We start from the raw sequence: 25,945 nt of genomic DNA on the forward strand, positions 1-25,945 counted from the left end.
CTATACCATGAAAACAAACATTTCTAATATTAAAGTGAGCAAAACAAAGGCTTTTGAATCAAACGTCACTTAATGAACTCATGTTTGCTTTGGATTCCTCATGCTCTCCCATAATTCCTTGTCGGTTTGTTGATTGATTCTGCTGTGATCTGAAGCAGACGGAGCGTCTCCAAACACATGGAGCTGATATTCGCGTGTGAACGGACTCACCTCGCTGACGTAGATGGCGATGTCGTCCTCATCATCCGTCCTGTAACACAGCGTGAGGCCGAGCTTCTCCTGACTGCTCATCCGACACAGTTCAACCTCCTGCAGGGAACAAAGACGCCGTGAAGAGACTGTAGCCACAAGAGAAATGCTTGTTGATATTCATATGGACTTTGTGAAACTGCACTGAAAACAGAACTCAAGAATTACTAGCAAATTTCATGGTAACAAAAATCAAAATAGGAGTGAAAATAAATCTTAATATCTTCAACCGTGTGACAGTTTCTCCCAGTTTCCCAACACGTCAAATATTGATTAGCGCTTTGAAGCCTCTTCCAAGTAAATCAGTCCATTTGCAATGCGCCGTTTTCACCAAAGCTGATGTTTATTTTGTAAATAAGTTTGTAATGATGTTAATGAGCATTAATTTATTCAGTCATTCAGGCGGTCGCTGTGAATCCCGGCGATTGGGATGAAAAATTCATGTGCTGTTTCTGTTTGTAAAAACTGATTCACTCATTCTCAACATGAGCTCAGAGACGACAACAAACCAACAAAACAATCTCTTCATGAAGTTCTTTTATTCACATTAATCCAAGACACATTTACTTGAGATATAAAGTCTGGGAAAAATATCAAAATGAAATGAAACGAGAACAAATATCTGCCAAGGGGGTCAGAAAAATAATCTTGTTTTCCCTTTGAATTAAGATTATTTTTGTGACTCTGTTGGTGGAAATTTGTTCTTCGCTTCATTTTGATACATTTTTCAGAAAACAAGACTTAATAAGAATGTTTAGATTTGTACTGGAAAACAAGACCAAAATACTGTTTCTTTTTGCGGTGCATTTCAGACACGCCGTTGACTTTGTGCCGAACATCCCAGCAGGTGAAAGGCACGGATGGCTGGCGGTCAGGGTCACGGAGAGGTCAGAGATTCTATATTTCATCCACAGACGTCCAGCGACTGACTGATTACACGCCTCAGTGTCACGACAACCTCAAGAACAAAAGAGGAGAAACGTGCAACACCTGCAGCTGTGAGTCACAGACCCCTGAGATCCTCCAGAGATCCTCCAGCAGCCGCCGGCTCAGAGTCCAGCGCTGATAATGACTCTCAGTGGACCGACGGAGGGAAAACTATCGTCTGACTCATTGTGTCATTGTTGTCATCCAGATGAGATCTTTAATTGAGTGTTTCAGGAGGAGTCGAGAGCAAAATCACTGATGAGATCCACACACACACACACACACTCATACACTCTCACATACACATGCACACACTCACTCACAAACTCACATTCACACTGTAATATATAATATCCAGAATTACTGGATAAAAAAAAAGTGAATATATAGAGAATCACACAAAGTTGTCACACATGACAGTAAACACCAACCAGAAGACCATAGCAACTAACCAGGACACCATAGCAACTCTGTGGCAACCAACCAGAACTCTAGTAACTGCATAGCAACTCCCTAACAATCACATAGAACACAACAGAAACTACATCCAAGCAACCACCTCTTACTCCATAGCAAATTCATAGCTCCCTTGTAATTACCCAGAATACCACAGCAATTGCCTAGCAACTCCCTAGCAGCGATATAAACAATCACCCAGAATATCATAGCAACTGCATGGCAACTCCCTAGCAACAGTCAAACGTATCCTATCGACCACATAGCGATGCATAGCTGTCACAAAAGACGGTAAACAACCACCCAGAATACCCTAGAATACACCTGGAACACCCTAACAACCACCTACAACTCAAATGCAACAGCATGGCAAACCCCTAGCAACCAACTAGAGCACCACAGCTACTTCCTGACACCCAACCAGAGCACTATAGCAACTGCATGGCAACCAATCAGAGCACTATAACCACTGCATGGCTACTCCCTAAGAAACGACCTAGAACACCATAGCAACTTCCTAGCAACCACTCAGAACAGCATAGAAACTGCATGGCAACTCCCTAGCAACAGTCAAGCGTATCCTATCGACCACATATCGATGCATAGCTGTCACAAAAGAGGGTAAACAACCACCCAGAATACCCTAGAATATACCTGGAACACCCTAGCAACAACCTACAACTCAAATGCAACAGCATGGCAAACCCCTAGCAACCAACTAGAGCACCACAGCTACTTCCTGACACCCAACCAGAGCACTAAAGCAACTGCATGGCAACCAATCAGAGCACTATAACCACTGCATGGCTACTCCCTAAGGAACGACCTAGAACACCATAGCAACTTCCTAGCAACCACTCAGAACAGCATAGAAACTGCATGGCAACTCCCTAGCAACTACCCAGAACACCAAATCAACTGCATAGCAACTCGCTGGCAACCAATCAGAGCACTATAACCACTGCATGACTTCTTTCCTAAGGAACCACCTTAGCAACTTCCTAGTAGCAACCACTCAGAACAGCATGGCAACTCCATAGCAACTACCCAGAACACCATATCAACTGCATAGCAAATGCCTGGCAACCAACCAGAGCACTATTATAAATGCATGGTTACTTCCTAAGAAAACACCTAGAATATCATAGCAATTTACTATCAACCACTCAGAACAGCATAGAAACTGCATGGCAACTCCCTAGCAACTACCCAAAACACCATATCAACTGCATGGTAACTCCCTGGCAACCAATCAGAGCACTATAACTACTGCATGGCTACTTTCTAAGGAACCACCCAGAATACCATAGAAACTTACTAGCAACCACTCACTGCATGGCAACTCCCTAGAAACTACCCAGAACACCAAATCAACAGCATAGCAACTCCCTGGCAACCAATCAGAGCACTATTGCAACTGCATGGCTACTTCCTAAGGAACCACCTAGAACACTATAGCAACTTCCTAGCAACCAGTCAGAACACCATAGCAACTTCCTAGACCCTAGTAACCACCAAGTGAATCCTACCAATCACATGGCAACGCCTTGGTAACCACAAAACGCACATGCTTCATGGCAGCAGCTTCAGCATGGGCAGACATCACGTTCTTCATAAAATGTAAACATCTGTGACTGTGTCATCTTTGAAATGTAAGAAAACAACTATTTAACATCAAAATACAATGACAATCAAGATAAACTAAACCCAGTCTGAGTGTTTTCTGTAGTTCCCCCTCTCTCATCTGTTTCAGAATGAGTGTTTCGTCACCCGTATTGTTTCTCTCTGTATCTAATAATGAGCGTCACTCCTGTGCACTCAGCTCTCTCTCCGGCGTGTGAAGATATTTCACAGGCGTGTGTTAAGTGGCGGTAACTCAGTCCTGCGTTCACTTCCCCAAGCATGAAATCACAAGCGCACGGGCTGTAATAGCATTAGCGCTCGAGAATGAAGCGTGCACGACGCCGTCTAATATATTACATTTGCTCTGCGTTAATGGGCACAGACAGAGAACACAAATACACGCGCAAATCTCCCGTGAGGAGAACGCGACCTCAGCGAACACATGCATCTGCAAGACGCTTTCATTCAAAGTGACTCGCATTGCATTCAAGCGACATGCTGTACTGACACACAATGCTCCTTCCCACAATGCCTCTGCCCTAAAATGACTCGGGGTGTGATTACGTGTTCATCCACAGCACTTCAAGTACTATTGAGGAGGTTGATGACATCATCTGTCAATCTGACATCATCTGACATTGACAAATGAAGCTGCTCAACAGGATAAAGTCATCAAAACTGTAGCCTACAGCGTTACACTGAAACTCTTGTTTTCCAGCACAAACATTCTGAAATCAAGATGCTTACTGGAGAAACAAAATGGCTGATGATATTAAGGCTTGTTTTCATGGTTTCGGTGAGCGATTCGAGCATCATCTGTCAGCAGACGCCCACGGGAGACTCTATTACGGGCGGGACGGCTCCTCGGATCGGGACGGGTCCATTATAACGGACGGCGTGTCAGCGGTTATTAATGGAGGAGAGCGTCAGGAGAAAGTCTCACCTCGTACTCAAAGTCATCCGTCCTCTCGCCATCTGCCGCCATGTTGGAGAGATACTCGCTGCCCTCGAAGTATTCCTGATCCATCGTGTGCAGAGAGTGACAGCTGCAGAGAAGAGTCACATGACCTCATTAACATCAGCTTTAATTCTATAATTCATCAAACTCCTCAAAAATAGACACAGTAACACTTTGTCAGCTATATCATGAAACACACCAACAGAATGATATAAAATGTCTCGTTCCACAACATCAGATGTTGCAGAAGCACCGGAGGCCGGTGAGGGACGAGAGCAGAGACTGCAGATGTCAGCAGAGGCACAAACACACACAATGCATCTTCAGTAGAGATGAGAATTGAATTGAGCGTCTCCGCACACGCGTGTTCATGAAATGAATCTCCTGTCATGTGCAGCTGCTGATAATGTGACGAGAGAGCGGCTCCGTGTCTAATTCATCTTCATACATCACATCTGCTGCCCTCGAGGTGTCTGTTATCTGTATTATTCTTTATTCTGTGTGCGTGATCATCGTTCAGAAGACTCTGTTTCAGATCCGTTTCTATTCGTTTCTCTGGAACAATCCAGCGGTTTACGGTCTGCTCTGGGACTCTGAGGGAACAGCGTTGGTTGAGTCTGTAAGACGAGCTCAACACTGACGGAGCAGCTGATGCTGAACTGATCTGATCTGATCCACCCGTTTGGATTCAGATCCAAAGAAATATGCTGAAGTGGGAATGAAGCGTTCTTCATCCTGCTGTATAAACGCTCATTTAGTGAATATGCTGAAATATAACAAACAAATATGATCTTATATGGGTGACATTTCAAACATCTGGAAGTGTGACCCACCAACCCATCCATCCATCCATCCATCCATCCATCCGTCCATCCATCCGTCCGTCCGTCCGTCCGTCCGTCCATCCATCCATCCGTCCGTCCATCCATCCATCCGTCCATCCATCCATCCATCCATCCATCCATCCATCCATCATTTTACCAAACCATTGCTGTATCCATCACACTATCTCTCCATCCATCCATCCATCCATCCATCCATCCATCCATCCATCCATCCATCCATCACTCTACCAATCCATTGCTGTATCCATCACACTATCCATCCATCCATCCATCCATCCAATCACTCCATCCATCTTTCCATCACTCTATCTATCCATCCATCTAGCCATTCATTTATTGCTCCATCCATTGCTCTATCAATCCATTCATCTCTGTATCCATCTATCATCCATCCATCGCTCTATTCATCCATCTATCTATCGCTCTATGCATCCATCCTTCACAGTATCCATCCTTCCACCAATCACTCTATCCATTCATCCATCCATCCATCCCTCTATCAATCCATTCATCCATCCATCTATCACTCTATCATCCATCCACTGCTCTATCCATCACTGCATCATCATCTATCTATCCATCACTCTATCTATCGCCCTATCCATCCATTCATCTATCCATCTATTGCACTATTACTCAATCCATCCATCCATCCATCCATTGCTCTATCATCCATCGCTCTATCATCCATTCATCTATTGCTCTATCCATCCATCCATCTATTGCACTATCGCTCTATCCACCAATCAATCCATTCATCCATCGGTCTATTCATCCATCCATTGCTCTATCCATCACTGTATCATCATCTATCCATCCATTGCTCTATTCATCTATCGCCCTATCCATCCATTCATCTATCCATCTATTGCACTATTACTCAGTCCATCCATCTATCATCCATCCATCCATCCATCCATCCATCGCTCTATTATCCATCCATCTATCTATTGCTCTATCCATCCATCGCTCTATCATCCATCCATCTATTGCACTATCGCTCTATCTACCAATCCATCCATTCATTCATCCATCGGTCTATTCATTTAGCCATTGCTCTATCCATCATTGTATCATCATCTATCCATCCATCGCTCTATCTATCTATCTATCTATCTATTGCACTATTACTCAATCCATCCATCCATCCATCGCTCTATTATCCATTTATCTATCTATTGCTCTATCCATCCATCCATTGCTCTATCATCCACCCATCTATTGCTCTATCCATCCATCCATCCATCCATCCATCCATCCATCCATCCATCCAGCCATCCATCGCTCTATTATCCATTTATCTATCTATTGCTCTATCCATCCATCCATTGCTCTATCATCCACCCATCTATTGCTCTATCCATCCATCCATCCATCGATTCATCCATCGGTCTATTCATCCATCCATTGCTCTATCCATCACTATATCCATCCATCTATTAATCCATCTATCGCTCTATCCATCCATCCATCCGTCTATCTATCTATCTATCTATCTATCTATCTATCTATCTATCTATCTATCCATCCATTCATCTATTGCACTATTACTCAATCCATCCATCCATCCATCCATCTATCATCCATCCATCTTCCATCCATCCATCCAGCCATCCATCGCTCTATTATCCATCCATCTATCTATTGCTCTATCCATCCATCCATCGCTCTATCATCCACCCATCTATTGCTCTATCCATCCATCCATCCATTCATCCATCAGTCTATTCATCCATCCATTGTTCTATCCATCACTGTATCCATCCATCTATTAATCCATCTATCGCTCTATCCATCATCCATCTATCTATCTATCTATCTATCTATCTATCTATCTATCTATCTATCTCTGCTCCTTCAAACTTCAAAGTAATTTCAATTCATAGTTAACACTTTTCTATTAAAAAAAAATACAGTTGTATGAATTTCTTTGAATTTAAATTCTTAATTCTACCTCCTCAAATTAAAATTTTGAATTGCAGTTCTGCATCCTGTTTGCAACTCAAATGCAAATTCATGAATTGAACTGAAATTTAAAAGGCATTCACATGCACAACCTGATAAAGTCCTCCTGAGGACAGTCGTTGGTTCATAAATGGCAAACAGTCCAGATGAGACTAAATTATTGACTGATCCATATTTCCAGGAACCATCCCAGCAACAACATCCACTAAGAATTCCTGAACGCTTTTCTTCAGAAGGACAAAGGGATTTAAAATATCCGAATCAGCATACGACTCACCGAAGGGAGTTTAGAAACAAAACACGGATCTTGAGCGAGTGACAAATTTTAGACTGTGAATTATCAATGGGCCATTGTGCAGCATTAATTACCTCCCTAACACCCTCTCTGCGCTTCAGATGCTTTCAATTAACTTCCCAGCATCCCCTGCGCAGCTTGTTTTGCAGTTCCTCCGTCTCCAGGGGAGAAACCCAGATACTCTTCATGCTAAACTTTATCTTGTTCCTGCTTTGGTTCTCCAGAGAGACGAACTCCACAACAAGAAAGAGAGAATTAGGAAAGATTTCTGCACTGTTTTCGAGGAAACCCCATGGTGTTGTTTTTACCTGTCCGACAGGAGGAACGGGCAGATGTCCGGCACGGGTGGTGTGGCAGGACGGAGTTTGGCCAAAGCCATGATGTGCTCGAAGGTGATTTCCGTCTGCGTGCACACGTCCACCACCTGGACGTCCTGGCATGACCCCTGACCCCGGGGTAAAGGCGTCCGCCGGAGCACCTGCACCACGATGGGATCTTTGGCGCTACGGAAAGCTTCAACCGCCTCCTCATGGCTCGCTCTCGACAGATCCCTCCCGTTCACCTGTGACCGGCGAGAAACCATGATTTACACACTGATTTCATCGCAAACGTATTTTAAAGCATCACTGTAGAGAAAAGAGCAGCGTGAACATCCTGATAAACGTCTGATTTTGTGTTTGTCAGTTTGTTTATGCTAAAACTGTGTTACCAATTGGATGGAAATTTATATGCAATAATTTAGGCCTAAATTCATGTAACTATTTCTTTACACAAGCACAGACTGATACAGTCCAGAACAACAGAGCGAATGCATGTCTATTCATCAGTAATCTGTAATTAAACTCTCAGGGAATGAATTGAGCAGATTGAGTCTCACAGGACACTGATTGGCTATTAATGACACGCATTATATCATCCGGCAGCCGCCGCTGGGAAACCTTTCAAAGCATCATTTAGATGTGATCTGGAGAGGTGTGCGTCTCTCAATCTAAAGTAAATCATACATGAGAGTGTCTGAATCCATCACAGTGAAGAGCGATCAGACGATTGTGTCCAAGTGATGGGAGTTTGATCTCGAGAACTGGTTAGATTCATGTATGTTTTATTGGATTATTTCAAAGAGTTCAGAAATGAGTTTACAGCTCTGAAAATAACAACTTTTGATTCTCTGCTGTTTGAGCAGCTCATGCCAACTTCTGAAGTAGCCAATGGAGTGAGAGTGGGGCGGGGCTATCGGACCATCCGGCCAATGACAGACAGGGGGCGTGTTCAATGTATACTGTCATTACTTTCCATTCGGTGGTGCAGAAATAAAACACTTCACCTTTAAATGTCTACATTCATAATAATTTAAAATACAAAATTAAATATACACTCTAAATCCCTATGCAAATCATACAAATATCAGAGAAATCCTTGCTAAAACAGCTTTCTGAATAATAAAGCAATTACAAGCGTTCCTTTAACGCTATAAATTACAGATGAATGTGCGCCGCTGGGACGGAGACTGTTTCAATGCAGATGAGACGCTGTTTGACGTCATATAATATTGATGCTTTCATCAGACTCGCTGTTGGAACGACTCAAGCGTGTGTTTGCAGACTGAATGTGAATGAACCGTGCATATGTACGGACGAGGAGAGGCTTCGTTTAGCTCAGTAATTGGCCCGCGGAGAGAACAATCATGATGAAATAGTCCAGTGAATCTCACCATTTACAGTCTAATTCGGTCAAACCAACACAGACTTATATATACTGCTGTTCCAGCGGCTCACTAGAGACTGTATGGAAGGGAAATTAATGGACAGACACTGGAAAATAATATTAGATTCACATACATACAGCAAATAATCATGATTATTTAGTCAAACAACATGCTGGTAGTTTCTGTTTTGGTGGAGGAACTGAGAGGCGGGAAAACAAAGGATCGTGGGTAGATAAATGATCTCGCCCGTGGCTCATGACAGGCTGCGAGAAAAACGAGCAGATTTGAGGCATTAGCGGTGCTGAATGAATGAAAGAAACCACGCTAAAAGAACGAGAAAGAGGTGTTGGAGGAGTTTCCGCCGTATTGTTTAAATGAGAGCCAGATGGAGCAATTAATCCCAATTGAGGATGTGAATAATAATTATTCCTGCCACGGTGGGCATCTGCCGACCGGCCACATTCAGACCAGTCCTGATGATGCTGCGGTACAAGTGCTAATGAGGAGAGGAACCTACAGAGGACAACACCTGCTAAACCTGACACCAACAGAGGTTCATCCCTCTATATCTCCATAAACAATGAGCACATATGGAATTTCAGAGAATTTAAAGTAACAAACAAGAGGAATTTTATCACACATGACCGTACAGTGTGAAAGCCGATAACCGATATATTATTCTTAGATGCTATTTTTGTCCCTTTCCAATCATATTTCAAGCAATTCAAGATCATCATGGTGAACAGCTCGCATCTGAAGTGTCTCATCTGAAGGAAATAATTCATTATCGGCCAAATTTTCTTGTTGGACCGATAATGATAACATTAAAGATAAGCACATATCTGCCGGTACCAATACGGTGGCCAATATATCATGCATCCGTATAATCGCACCATATTGGCATCAGCCGATATATTAAAGCCGATAAATAATGGATTATATTCTTTCAAATATAACGAATTATCGGTTATCGGTATGGGCCGATATATGTTAATTTTTAATGTTATCATCCTGATAAGCACATTTGGCCGATATATTAAAGCCGATAAATAATGGAGTATTTTCTTTCAAATATAAAGAATTATCGGTTATCGTATCAGCTGATTTATGTTCATTTTTAACGTTACAGTTATTGGTCCAATAAGAAAATTTGGCCTATATATTAAAGCCGATAAATAACGGATTATTTCCTTTAAAATATAAAGAATTATCGGTTATCGGTATCAGCTGATATATGTTCATTTTTAATGTTACAGTTATCAGTCCGATAAGAAAATTTGGCCGATATATTAAAGCCGATAAATAATGGAGTATTTTCTTTCAAATATAAAGAATTATCAGTTATCGGTATCGGCCGATATATGTTAATTTTTAAAGTTACCGGTATCAGTCCGATAAGAAAATTTGGCCGATATATTAAAGCCGATAAATAACGGATTATTTCCTTTCAAATATAAAGAATTATCGGTTATCGTCAATATATGTTCATTTTTAATGTTACCATTATCGGTCCGATAAGAAAATTTAGCCGATATATTAAGGACGATAAATAATGGATTATTTTCTTTCAAATATAAAGAATTATTGGTTATCGTATCGGTCGATATATGTTAATTTTTTATGTTACCATTATCGGTCCGATAAGAAAATTTGGCCGATATATTAAAGCCGATAAATAACGGATTATTTCCTTTCAAATATAAAGAATTATCGGTTATCGGTCGATATTTGTTCATTTTTAATGTTACCATTATCGGTCCGATAAGAAAATTTAGCCGATATATTAAGGACGATAAATAATGGATTATTTTCTTTCAAATATAAAGAATTATCAGTTATCGTATCGGTCGATATATGTTCATTTTTAATGTTACCATTATCGGTCCGATAAGAAAATTTAGCCGATATATTAAGGACGATAAATAATGGATTATTTTCTTTCAAATATAAAGAATTATCGGTTATCGTATCGGTCAATATATGTTCATTTTTAATGTTACCATTATCGGTCCGATAAGAAAATGTGGCCGATATATTAAAGCTGATAAATAATGGATTGTTTCCTTCAGTTGAAACACTTCAGATGCACACTGTCCCCCATGATGGTTATAAATTGCTTGAAATAGAATTGAAATCACTTTAAAAAGGAAAATGCAGTTACATGTACAGTGCAAGTTCATCATATAGACTACATAATATGATAATGAGAACATTATAATTGTGTGATTGGGACACGGCTTTTAATGGTGAAACTTTTGTTTTTGTAATTGGGCTTTTAAAAATTATATAAAAATCTGAATTTAGATTTATCGGCTAATATATCGGTTATCGACTTTCAAATATAAAGAATTATCGGTATCGGCCGATATATGTTCATTTTTACCGTTATTGGTCTGATAAAAAATTAGGGCAGATGTATTAAAGCTGATAATGGATTATTTCCTTCAGCTGAGACACTTTAGATGCACACTGATTGTTATGAATTGCTTATGATTGGAAAGGAAAAAAACAGTATCTAAGAATAATATATCGGTTATCGGCTTTCAAATTAAAGAATTATAAGTATCAGCCAAAATTTTATATACATATATATTTATATATATATACACACACACACATATATATGTATTTTCAAGCACAGTCTCAGTTGAGTGGTGAAAGTGCTGCTGCTGATCTTCACTGTGATTCTGGAAGCAGGTGAAGTCAGACAGATAAAGCTGAACGAGCGTCTGTGTCTGTTTGCACATGGATCTACAGCAGCTGCGCTTGGAAAGACTCGAGGTTTACTCTCTCTCACACACTGAAAGCCACTTTAAACAAGCAGCTCATAAATAAAGGAGATAAAGATTGTTTTGACGCCTCGTCTCTGAACCTATCTGCTCCCGTTCTCCATCTTCTCATCTTTCAAGTACATTTGAGTGGCTTTAAAATGACGCCGAGCACTTGATAGTGAGTGAATTAGTATTTCATATACTGTGACCAATGAGCATCACACTAAATCTGAATCCATGTGTGTCCTCTCCATCAAACTGATCAATGGTGAGCTGGAAGAATATATGTTACAAGAATACTATTATTTAAGATACAGTGAACTCATATTTTCTCAGTTTCTGAGCATGTTATTGTAAGTGTAATACTTTATCTTTAATAACCTATTTTCGTGGTGTATATAAATTTGTGGGTACAATATTATGATTTGCAATATTTGTATGATTTCAATTCAAATATATACTCAAATTTGACCATTAAATAAGATGTGGTTTGTCACGTGATAAAACCTGCTTTCATTTCAACGGCACACAAGAAAGGGCTGCTAGACGGACAGACTAATATACTCCACAAACACTGGCTCAGCCCTTTGTGTGCCAGAAATCAATCTACATTTTCATAAACACAATCCAATATGGAGCTGTGCACTTAGCCGGGAAGTGCCATTAAATTCCCAAAAATGTAATTCCAGCCGCTGAAGGGGAGTGAGAGTAACTGGTGTCCCGTCGGCTCTCTGTTCCCGTTCACACGGGCTAAATGTCTCATTTCAATAATAAGTGTCAGGCTAAAATATGACTAGGCACTGTACAGACATTATGAGTTCATAAATCATTCCCTGACAGACGGATCGGCCGTACGGACGGGATATAAAACAGCATTCGGACCACCGGGGAAATCTGACCGTCCCTTTCACACAGCGACACGAGCAGCTAACAGCAGACCTTCACCTCTGAACATCACCGGCGGCTGTTTTTCACCTTAATGGAGCCACTCTGCTCTGCGGGAGCGCCACATCCAGACACATTACACCAATTTCAACCATTTTCTGCTTCAATTCCTTTTCTGACACCCTCAGACCAAACACACTCAGCCATCTGAATACAGAGATTACAGCAAACAAACACTAACTTAAACATTCACAGCACACTTCACTTCGATTATGCAACATATTCCCAAGTGAAAATGAATATTCAGTGGGGGAAATAAAACTGCATCTGTCAGGATTTGATTGGATTAAAACCGAAAGAGAGTGACGGAGTAAAACAGGACATAATTTAACACTATTTCCCACCCAATAAAGTGAAGATTAGTGAAGGGGGAAAATAAGAGCTGCAGTGTGTATGTTTTCTGTGCACAGTATGCACATTTTCGGCATACATAGTGTGATGAACGTCTCAAATTAAATTAAACATGCAAAATATGCAATTTGCACAATAACTTCACACTCACATGCAATGTGATGAGGTCACAGTACAGCATACTACTGTTTGACACTTGCATAATGAGTAGCCTGAGAAAGTAATGTGCAGTATATAGTATGGACTGCAGTATACAGCAAGTTTAAGCCTGTATTTCAAGTATTAAACAAGTATGCTCTGCAATTCTTGTAATTGTAACATACATTTAATGAATGGCCAGGGAAAGTAGTATGCAGCATATAGTATGGATTGCAGTATTTGGTAAATTTAAGGTAGTATTCCAAGTATTAAACTAGAATTTTCTATTCCAAACTTTTATATCGTTGTACTTGCAACTTATATAACGTTTAATGAATATCCAGGGAAAGTAGTATGCAGTATACAGTATGGACTGCAATATTCTGTAAATTTAAGCTTGTATTTCAAGTATTAAACTAAAGTTCTCTATTCCAAACTTTACATTTCTTGTTCTTGTAACTTATACAATGTTTAATAAGTAGCCACAGAAACTAGTATGCAGTACATAGTACAGACTGCAGTATTAAGTAAATTTAAGCTTGTATTTCAAGTATTAAACTAATACTCTACATTACGAGCTTTATATCTTTGTACTTGTAACTTGTACGATGCCTAATGAGTAGCCACAGAAAATAGTATGCAGTATATAGTATGGATATAAGTTTAAACTAGTATTCCAAGTAATAAACTAGTATTTTCTACTCCAAACTTTTATATTTTTGTACTTGTAAGTTGTATAACATTAAATGAATAGCCAAGAAAATTAGTATGCAGTCTACAGTATGGATTGCAGTATTCAGCAAGTTTAAGCCTGGATTTCAAGTATTTGTAACAATTGTAATTCTAACATACATTTAATGAATAGCCAGGGAAAGTAGTATGCATCATATAGTATGGACTGTAGTATTCGGTAAATTTAAGATAGTATTCCAAGTATTAAACTAGTATTTTCTATTCCAAACTTTTATATTGTTGTACTTGCAACTTATATAACGTTTAATGAATATCCAGGGAAAGTAGTATGCAGTATATAGTATGGATTGCAGTATTTGGTACATTTAAGCTAGTATTCCAAGTATTAAACTAAAGTTCTCTATTACAAAGTTTTACATCTTTGTACTTGTAACTTAAACGTTTAATGAATAGCCAGGAAAAGTAGTATGCAGTATATAGTACGGACTGCAGTAATCAGCAAGTTTAAGCTTGTATTTCAAGTATTAAACAAGTATTCTCTATTCCAAACTTTTACATTTCTTGTGCTTGTAACTTATTCAATATTTAGTAAGTAGCCACAGAAAGTAGTATGCAGTACATAGTACGGACTGCAGTATTCAGTAAATTTAAGCTTGTATTTCAAGTATAAAACTAATACTCTCCATTACAAGCTTTAACTTGTACAATGCCTAATGAGTAGCCACAGAAAATAGTATGCAGTATATAGTATGGATATAAGTTTAAACTAGTATTCCAATAAACTAGTATTTTCTACTCCAAACTTTTATATATTTGTACTTGTAACTTGTATAACATTTAATGAATAGCCAAGAAAATTAGTATGCAGTATACAGTATGGACTGCAGTATTTCAAGTATTAAACAAGTATTCTCTACAATTCTTGTAATTGTAACATATGTTTAATGAATGGCCAGGGAAAGTAGTATGAAGCATATTGTACGGACTGTAGTATTCAGTGAATTTAAGCTAGTATTCCAAGTATTAAATTAGTATTTTCTATTCCAAACTTTTAGATCTTTGTATTTGCAACTTATATAATATTTAATGAATATCCAGGGAAAGTAGTATGCAGTATATACAGTAGTATGGATATAAGTTTAAGCTAGTTTTCCAAGTAATAAACTAGTATTTTCCACTCCAAACTTTTACATTTCTTGTTCTTGCAACTTATTTAACGTTTAATGAATATCCAGTGAAAGTAGTATGCAGTATGTAGTATGGACTGCAGTATTTAGCAAGTTTAAGTTGGTATTCCAAGTACTGAACTAAAGTTCTCTATTACAAACTTTTACATCTTTGTACTTGTAACTTGTACAATGTCCAATGAGTAGCCACAGAAAATAGTATGCAGTATATAGTATGGACTGCAGTATTCAGTCAGTTTAAGCCTGTATTCCAATCTAGTTGTATTGTCTATTTTCCAATCTTTTAAATTTTTATGCATGTACTTATACAATGTTTATGGTAGCATAATGAAAGTAGTATGCAGTACAGATTGCAGTATGAAGCTTGTGCACTATTCCAAACTCATGTTTTACATTTCCTGATGTTTACCTGTTGAAAACTCGCTGCCATGGTACTAGGCTGTTCTAGGTGGTTGCCAGGGCATTATGCGGTTGCTAAGAGTGTTTTCAGTGTTGCTATGTGTGGTTGCTAGGGTGTTTTGGGTGGTTTGCTGAAGTTTCTGTCTGTAGATCCGACTCAACAGTAGATGCTGGAGTTAGACAGAAGAAGGCTTCAGGTCACAGATATGCTCCTCCATTAAGCTGAAGCGTTCTCGGCCCGAAGCCTAAACAAACTCAGCGTCTCACGGCATCAACAAACCTGTTGTGCTTCATTACCGAGCGTCCTCCATCTCTCTCTGAGTCTGTGTCCATCTGTGTCGCTCATCAGCTGCTGGGCTGTGTTTAATTCAGCAGATCCTCACGGGGAAATTAGAGTTCACTGATTAACCGTGAAAACAGAAACGCCGCCGGACGTGACAAAACACTGCTGTACATAACAACCTGAGGAAAAGTTTAAAATTGATTTAAAAAGAAAAAAGATTCAAATAAAGAAATACATTTAAATAATGAAAAAATAAATAAATAATTAAAATAACAACATTATATTAAAATAAATACATAAATGAAAATAAAAATGATACTGAAATAAAATAATAATTTATTAATTCATTTAATAAAAAATAAAATTATATTAAAATAAACAATAATAGATTAAAATAAAGAACAAATAAATTAATAAACATTAATATTATATTAAAATAACTATATAAATAACAAAAACAAAATATGTAAACAATAGAAATTAGATTAAAATGTATAAATAATAAATATGTAAACAATAAAATTTAAATAATTAAATTATAATTAATTAAATAAAGAATTATATTAAATTACATCAAAATATAAATGTATATTAAAATAAATAATTAAAATAGATAAAAATAGATAAAAATAAATAACATTTTTAAATAATTTTAAATAAAAAATAAAATAAAATAGGTAAACAGTAGAAATTAGATTAAAATGTATAAATAACAAATATGTAAACAATTAAATTAAAACAATTAATACAAATTATTTTATATATATAATTAAATAAACAATTATATTAAAATGAGTAAATAAATATTATATTGAAATAATTACAAAAAAGAAATTTACATTAAAATAAATAAGTAAACAATAAAATAGATAAAAATAGATAAATAAAAATAATTTACATTTTTAAATCATTTTAAATGAATAAATAAAAATAAAAATAATAAAATAAGTAAACAATAGAAATTACATTAAAATTGAAAAAAATATTTAAATAAATAATAAAATAATTACATTTATATAATAAATAAATTATAAAAAAATAGATTATAATAATTAATTAAATTATATTAATAAAATTAAAATAAATAAGTAAATAAAAATAGATTAAAATAAATAAACAAATAATACATCTAACAGTGAAGTACTAAAGTGGATTAAAAAAACTTAATTTAATAGAAACTAAATATTTAAAATAAACTAAATATTTTTCAAATAATATTTTAAATGGATCTAGTATAAAGCACACCCATTTAAACAAGTCTGCATTGAGACTTCATACATTAAAATACACAGCTGCCTCTTAAACTTCAGGATGGGGTCCCTCGCATGAGGACGATCAAATCTGGGGATTTATTATACTGTGGTACATCTAGAAATAACACAGTAAAACTCTCACAGATCATGTACTAGAAACACACATCTTTATGAATCAGTTTACCTCCTCCATCGCTCCTCAAACACACAACAGATCCTAAAAGTTCCTCTGATGATGATAAACAAACTCAGCTGGAGGAAATAAACCACATCTGACTGGAGCAAAGCAGCAATTACCCACAATGCACAACTAATTACAGCATGTAAACAAAGAGTTCCTGCGACGCTCCTCCGGCGATGAACTCAAACTCCATCCATCTCACGCTCATTCCACATGAGCGTCTGTGAAACTGAACGGAGAACACATGCGTCCATGACACACACACACACACACACACACACACACACGCGATTACTGATCGTCCATCAGGGTCTGAGTCAATGTTCAGACAACACACAAACGAACGAATCAGTGTGAATGACTCTCTGAAGATCCGATCTGCTCGTCCTCATTCACACGTCGAGTCTCCTCTGATCTCCTCGAGAGATCTTCAGCAGGAGTCTGAGACGCGAGGAACCCTGAGAAACCGTGAGGATCGGACGGTTGATTCATTCACAGAGCCAGAGACACGCGGAGCCGATGCAGCATGGGACCTCGTGAATGACCTGCAGACATCTGCTCCGAATCATCCAGTGTTTCACACCTTCATGAGCCTGACCGCTCTGGAGTAAAGCGTCTGTTCAAGTGTGATCTTAAAGAGACAGTTCACCCAGAAACACTCATGCTCGCGTGTGTCGTAACCAATGCAAAGTGATGCATGACTCTGTTTCACATCATGTGACGTCAAACATATAGAGCAGAACTCGTACACTGCAAAACAATGTGAACTCGCGTGAGACGGACTCGTGTCGTGACGGCATTAAGCTGGTAAAGCAGTGAATGTTCAGATGATACCTGTGCAGAGACGTGATGCAACGCGCTGAAATCATGTGGAAACACACTGTGACTTTATCTGACCGTTGAGTCGCTCATAAACTCAGATCAGGAACCCAAATATCATCCTCAGGAGAGGGACACTCATCCTAACATTTATAAAGGCCCGATTCATGCGTTTACAATATTAGTCTATTTGGAAAAATGTGAAAATCAGTGATTTTTTCCCCCTATTCACTATAGAACTGTGTTGTCAGATGTATTATTTCACATTTTAATTATTTTAATTAATTAATTTAAATAATTTAGTTGTTTTAATTTTTTATTTAATTGAATATATTTTTTATTTATACGAATCCATTTTATTTATTTTATTCAAATATATTTATTTATTTAAATCAAATGTAATTTTATTCAATTTTCTATGTATTTAAATATTTTATTTATATATTTATATACTTATGTGTATGTATGTATTTATTTATTTATTTATTTATTTATCCGAATACATTTTGGTATTTATTTTATTAAAAAGTATTTATTTAAAATAACTGTTTATTATAATATATTTTGTAATATATTATATATATTTATAATACATTTTATTCTATTTCATATTTTTAATTTGATATTTAATTAAATATATTTATTTATTTCAAGATTTTTTGTTATTTTAATCAAATTTATTTATTTAAATCAATTTTTACTTTATTCAATTTTCTATTTATTCAAATCAAATTTTATTTATATTATGTGTTTATTTATCTTAATACATTTTGGTATTTAATTTAATCAAATGTATTTATTTAAAAGAATTGAATTTATTATAATATTTAAATATATTTTTAATTTGATAATTAAATATAATCATATTTATTTATTTTTAATCAGTGTTATTCAAATTGCATTGATTGTAATCATTATTTATTTATTTAAAACAATTTTAATTTAATAAGCTTAATATAATTTATTTAAATAAATAAATATAATACGTAATTATCAAATTTAAATAATAAATCAAAAATATTATACTACCATTATTTTAAATAAATACATTTGATTATAATAAATATCAAAATGTATTAGAATAAATAAATACATATATTAATAATATGATAATTTAAATAAATAGAAAACTGAATAAATTAAAATAAATACCAAAATAATAAATCTTTAATATAAATAAATATAATGATATTTAATTAAATATTATTATAATTAAAAAAAAAAATATATATATATATATATATATATGTTTTATTTATCTATTCTGATACATTTTGTTACTTTTATTTATTTTCTATTTTAATCAAATTTAGTTAGTTCATTGGTTAGTTAGTCATTCTTATTTTTTATACCCTGATCTCGACTGGAGCAGGAAGCTCATATTTCTATTTATATGTAGTGGGGGTTATATGGTTCTTCTCCCAGAATCCCCTGCAGGTGTGTCAGACAGAGGTTTCCCATGAGCCTCTGAGGCGGGGAGGTGTTTCCTCACCCCTGAAGCTCAGATCTCGTCTGGAGAGTTTTGACCTTTCGTCCACATCGACTCCCGCCAGAGGAGATGAATCTGCAGACGAGTCTGTCTGCTCATCACGTGTCTGATTCTGCTATTGATCACGGCTGCTTCTCCTGTAGAGACTCAGGTGTGTCTCACCTCGCTCTCCGAGGGCCGACGGACGCGAGAAACACACCTGAGAGCGGAGAATACCTCGCCGTGCTCGTGTTTCACATTCAATCACAAAATCTGACATGTATGAATTCTCATGAATATATCCATTAAGACCAGTAAACAGCATGATATAATCTGGAATAAATTCAGTTTAATATACTGTTGATGACCACAGCCAGACGCTCCTGCCTGTCAATCATTCCTGTGATTGACAGCTGTGCTGTGATGGCACAGTTTACTGATTACATCCAGTTTCCACAGCCACCGTTTCCTCTTCCTGCGGGCCGGACGTGGAACAAGGGAAGCGGGAAGGACGTTTGTTCCCGGTGAAATGAGATCCGACACAAACGGGTCGTTTATTAAAGATTCCAGCCGTGAGCGGCCCGTGTGTCACATATTATTGGCGGCTTGAATGGATTTTGTAATCTGAATTAATTACTAACGCATGTGAGCTGATCCGAGCACAATCGATCTCGATCGGACAAAAGCTCGCCGTCCCAGAAGCCTTTGTGCTGCCTGCATTGAGAAGCTTCTCATTAAAGTGTATCTATCAGCACATATTCATATCACTCATATCACACCTTATTACCAAATCTCTTTTGTTCAGGACTGGACACACACACACACACACACACACACACACACACACATCTGAACTGACTGTACAAACTGATAAAATCAAAATCTGACATATCGATTATAAACCTCATCTCATGAATATTAATTATTAACTTATTGTATTTGAGCTAGTTTGTCTCACTTTCATTCAGTTACGGTCATGTGTTGGAGTTCAGCTCTTGTGTGGATGTAAATGGATTCAGCTCTGCTTTTGTCCTTCCTCCTTTGTCATCCTCTCCAGCCAGACGCGTCCCATCATGCCCTCTGTCACCCTCCGTCTTATCAGGGCGGCCGCAGAGAGCCTGTGCCGTGACCCGGGCCGTGACACGCGGACGAGCCTCTCACGGATGAGACGGGCTCTTTGTGTTCCCGTATCCCGACATCCAACGGGAGACGGCCGCCGCTAACAGGTGATAACGCACCTCTATTCAGATCACCCCCGCGTTTGAGGAAATGTCAGAGCGGATATTGAAGCGCAGATATCTCAGCGAACAGCACGGACCATCTGCTTAATAACAAACCTGGAGAATCCCACAGAGACGCGCGACACTCGTCTGTTATCACACACACACACCTGAGATCTCAGAGTATGTGTGTTTCTGTGTCACTACACCAAACATAGTGACTGTTTTCACACAGGCTTCTCAAACGTCAATCAAACTGATAGTCCCGCCCACAACCTCACGTGATTTAAATAATACATAAACACCAAAGATCTCAGAGAGTCACATGACTGAAGTGTGTTTCTGTGTCAGTAAACGAAACATAATGACTGTTTTCACACAGGTTTCTAAAACTAAATACATCAAAAATAAAAATTTCTTACTTCAAATGAAATAAACGTTTACTGAAATAATATAAAAACTTTTCTCATTTTCATTTAATTTAACGATGTACAAAAATAACCAAAACTAAAACTGAAATAAGATGAATAAAAACTATAGACATTTTTTTTTTTTAAATGGCAAAAACAAACCAACTTAAATGAAAATAAAAATGAAAAAAAAAAAAAAAAAAAAAAACACATTTGAAATATTAATAAAACTATTATAGTATTTTAACAATACTATAACAACTAAAATAATAACTAATAACAGTCCGAATTTGACATGTTGGACAGTGTCATTTTGGTAATATACCATTATAGTTTTTATTAATATTCTGAATTAGTTTTTATTTTTTCATTTTCATTTTAGATATTTTTTTTGTAATTTTGTTGGGTTTTTTAAACATTTTTATTAGTTTCTTACATTTTTATTTAAATTTTAGTTTTAGCAATTTCAGTACTTCAACTTAAACTAAACAAAAAATAGAAATGTCTTGGCAACTGTTTTTCATATTTTATTAAAGTAATATTTTTTTTAAATTTTTTCAGTTTTATTTTATTTATAATTTTATTTTATTTCAATTTTTTATATATATATATATATATATATATATATATATATTTTTTTTTTTTTTTTTTTTTTTTTTACAGTTTTAGTTATTTTAATACTTCAACTTAAACTAAATAGAAAATAGAAATGCCTTGGCAAATAAGTTTCATATTTTATTAAAGTAATATTTTTTAATTTTTTTAAATGTTATTTTATTTATAATTTTATTTTATTTCAATTTTTGTTTTCAATTTTTAAAAACAAAAGATTTAATTTTTTAAACAGTTTTAGTTATTTTAATACTTCAACTTAAACTTAACAAAAAATAGAAATGTCTTGGCAACTAAGTTTTTCATATTTTATTAAAGTAATTAAGTATTTATAATTTTATTTTATTTCAATTTTTATTTTCAATTTTTTTTAATGATTTAATTTTTTTTTAACAGTTTTAGTTATTTTAGTACTTAACTTGAACTAAACAAAAAATAGAAATGTCTTGGCAACAAAGTTTTTCATATTTTATTAAAGTAATATTTTTTTCATTTTTTTCAATTTTATTTTATTTATAATTGTATTTTATTTTAAAATTTTTTTTAAAAAAATATGATTTAATTTTTTTAACAGTTTTAGTTATTTTAGTACTTCAACTTAAACTAAACAAAAAATAGAAATGTCTTGGCAACTGTTTTTCATATTTTATTAAAGTAATATTTTTTTCAATTTTTTCAATGTTATTTTATTTATAATTTTATTTTATTTCAATTTTTTTAAATATATATATTTTTTTACAGTTTTAGTTATTTTAGTACTTCAACTTAAACTAAACAGAAAATAGAAATGTCTTGGCAACTAAGTTTTTCATATTTTATTAAAGTAATATTTTTTTCAAATTTTTCAATTTTATTTTATTTATAATTTTATTTTATTTTATATTTTTAAAAAAATGATTTAATTTTTTTTAACAGTTTTAGTTATTTTAGTACTTCAACTTAAACTAAACAAAAAATAGAAATGTCTTGGCAACTAAGTTTTCATATTTTATTAAAGTAATATTTTTTTTACATTTTTTAAATTGTATTTTATTTATAATTTTTTTAAATTTTTATTTTCAATTAAAAAAAAAAAATATATATATATATATATATATATATATATATATATATATATATATATATATATATTTTAACAGTTTTAGTTATTTTAATACTTCAACTTAAACTAAACAGAAATTAGAAATGCTTTGCAACCAACTAAAATAAAATGTGTTTTTTATAATTCATTTCAGATTTTATATTTAGTTTTATTTTATTTCAATTCACAAGAATGTTTTTTTAACAGTTTTCAGTTTTAGTCAGCGATAATAATAACTGCTCAAACAAACAGATGAACGCTCTGAAAGCGCCACAAATGTTTTAGGGCGTTAAACGCTTTCTTCCCATCATTCATCCTCCAGCAGTGGATCTGCTCCAGATTCTCCCTCTAACGGCTCCGTCTCAATGATGAAGTCAATTAACCAGCTCTCCTTCTGTTCGGGACGGAGCGGGTCACATGACTGCCAGCGTGTGTGTTTCCATTCACACAAAGACAAAAGCTCAAGCTGTTCACACAAACACACTGAAGCCAAACAGTTCATTACGTAAATGAGGCGGATCACTGCTGTGAACTACATTACCAATGAAATCACGCTATACTCCACTCTTCAACTCAGCAGAAGAATAATCAACCAAAACACAGAGCTGGAGCTCAATATCGACTCATAAATCTCCAAATCTATCAGCCCAATTATATCATCTACCCATAATGCATCAGTCCAGCAGTCAAACCACGAACATTAAGTGTGTCTCTTCTTGTTCACCTGTGCTCAGGTGATAAGACTCTGTCCTCCGTCAGGATCTGTAAAGGTCAAAGCGTCTGAAGTCGCGCGTGTTAAAGGTCAATCTACAGATGGAGATGAGGATGACACCAGAGTAAATCACATCAGATCCACGTGTGTTTATGAGGATCAGCGGGAGTCAGACCCTCCTGGAGGATGACAAATGACAGCTGTCAATCAAATGACACGCCAGCTCTGGATCTGAGACGAGTTCATACCCGGAGAAATGATGGAAATATTCAGATCTTACTAATCAAGAGTCAAAATATTTGATGCTGAAAACGGCAGAATATGATGTGTCATTTCACACACACACACGTTCACACATGCATTATTAATAGACGTGTGATTATGTAACGCCGCCGTGAAGCTTCAGTCTGTTGGGGGTCCGTAAATATTCCCTTTTCATATTCCTGCTCGGAATGAGCTGGAAAAATGATTGCGTCAGCAGCAGCCAGAGGCTCGATCCCGCTGAACCCCAACACATTCACTCACGTCTCCGGCCTTCCGTCGGAGCAACGGCCTTTCTGGATGCTCACGGAAAACCAGGCTCATATTTAAACACAATCCCACTGGATATAAATTCGGAATGAGGAATAAAACATTATTTTTCTCTCTTTTAACCATATAAGGCCTTTTCTAAGGCCTGTAAATGATCAAAACATTGCATTTTATGTCAGTATCCGCTATACTGTTATAGAGATCTCATTAATTTACATTACAAGCATCAGAATGTCATTTCAATATCAGAATCTGAAGCAAATTGAGCTCAGTTTTAGCTGTTTTTCTTCCATATTCTCACTATATCAGAATATATGAGCCATAAAAGCCTGATGTCGATTTCATATGCTCTCAGACTGAGCCATTTTAATACACAAACAATGTCTGTTTCCAAACAGCTATTGAAGGTAAAAGAGGCTCAGAGAAACAATCAGGAGAGCCAGAATCCTCCATCCGTGGGGTTCAGAGAGGAACGGAGCACCTCTGGCTCTCTCCGTGTTTCTGCAGGTAATCCGGCAGCTGTGGACACCAGATCAATCAAACGGCTCATTTTTCTCCTCTTTTGTTCCTGCTTCCAGCTGTGATGTTTGTGGGCCATCAGTCAGCGAGAGGCGGTCGGACAGAGAGATGGATTGGGACATTTGCGTCCAGTCCGGTCCAGTCCGGTCACGGGGCCTCAGGCCATTCACACACCCACACACACACACACACACATCCCAGCAGAGATGAAACTCATTAATCAAACACACCTGTCCACTTCTCATGTTCAGAAAGACACACACACATACTTCATGAAGTCACTATGGAGCTCCAAATGGACCCAGACCTGCCAAACAATGCATTTCCCTGAATTTCCCAGTAGCTCTTGACGAATGGACAGTATATGGATTTTAAAATCTTTTAAAGGTGACCTATAATGCCTTTTCACAAGATGTAATATAAGTCTCTGGTGTCTCCAGAATGTGTCTGTGAAGTTTCAGCTCAAAATCCCCCACAGATCATTTATTATAGCTTGTCAAATTTGCAAAAACACCGTTTTTGTGTGTGTCCCTTTAAATGCAAATGAGCTCCGCTTTCCAGAAGAGGGCGGAGCTTTAACAGCTCAACAACAACAAAAACGTTAAAGATTGAATGAGTCAATAGAATCAACTAGATCTGAATGAACCAACCATCAAATGATTCACTGCGTTATTTGAGCGAAATGGAAAATATTCCAGGCTTAAATGGTGGAAAAAGTCTCAAAAATAAATATATATACACCAGTTCAGCTGTCTATAGGGGGCGCTCTGTCTTCAACACGTGCACTGCAGAATAAACTGAAGGCATGTTTAACCTCAAGTCTCTGGAGACATCGGCTCGGCATTATGGGGCTTATAGACCATCAGCAGACAATTAAACAGCGCAGCGTACGCACACAAACACCGGCGAGGATGGAAATGTCACTTCCTGTGCAGCGATGTGTTGCACACGCATCTGCAGAAGGACTAATTAGAGCAGAGAACGACACACACCATCGAGTCTGACTGCTCCCGAATCACACACAAGACAACATCGCACAAAAACACTTCATTATACATGTGTCTTGTTGAAATACTATACATAGTTTCAGACACTTTCTCACCTGTGTCCATCACAAAGCAATCCCAGAATGCATTGCAATGCTCTTTATGAAGTAAAAAGGAGGTCAATATAACACCTGGAGTCTCTATCCGTTAGCATTCCCATTCATCTCAATGGCAGATGTTCAGGAGCACCGGAATTACATCATTAGGTCTTAAAGGAACAGCAGCAGAGCTTGTGTGATTATAAGAGGCAGAAAGAAACCAAATGTTCACTTATGTGAAGGTGTCTTCTCACAGGAGACCAGC

General features: G+C 36.4%; 1 protein-coding gene across 1 annotated transcript in view; it reads right to left on the bottom strand.

Moving 5' to 3' along the window:
* The window catches only part of LOC125247647 (PDZ domain-containing RING finger protein 4-like), a 36,661-nt gene that overhangs the window by 7,410 nt on the left and 3,306 nt on the right, over window positions 1-25,945 (bottom strand). Inside the window, exons 2-4 of the mRNA XM_048159058.1 lie at window positions 7,627-7,880; window positions 4,199-4,301; window positions 211-309 (exon numbers count right to left, since the gene is read on the bottom strand). Of these exons, the coding sequence (XP_048015015.1) occupies window positions 211-309; window positions 4,199-4,301; window positions 7,627-7,880 (456 nt within the window). The remainder of the gene's footprint in view (window positions 1-210; window positions 310-4,198; window positions 4,302-7,626; window positions 7,881-25,945) is intronic.

The sequence above is a fragment of the Megalobrama amblycephala genome, linkage group LG15 (assembly GCF_018812025.1).
Source record: "Megalobrama amblycephala isolate DHTTF-2021 linkage group LG15, ASM1881202v1, whole genome shotgun sequence".
In the NCBI taxonomy this organism is placed as follows: Eukaryota; Metazoa; Chordata; class Actinopteri; order Cypriniformes; family Xenocyprididae; genus Megalobrama; species Megalobrama amblycephala.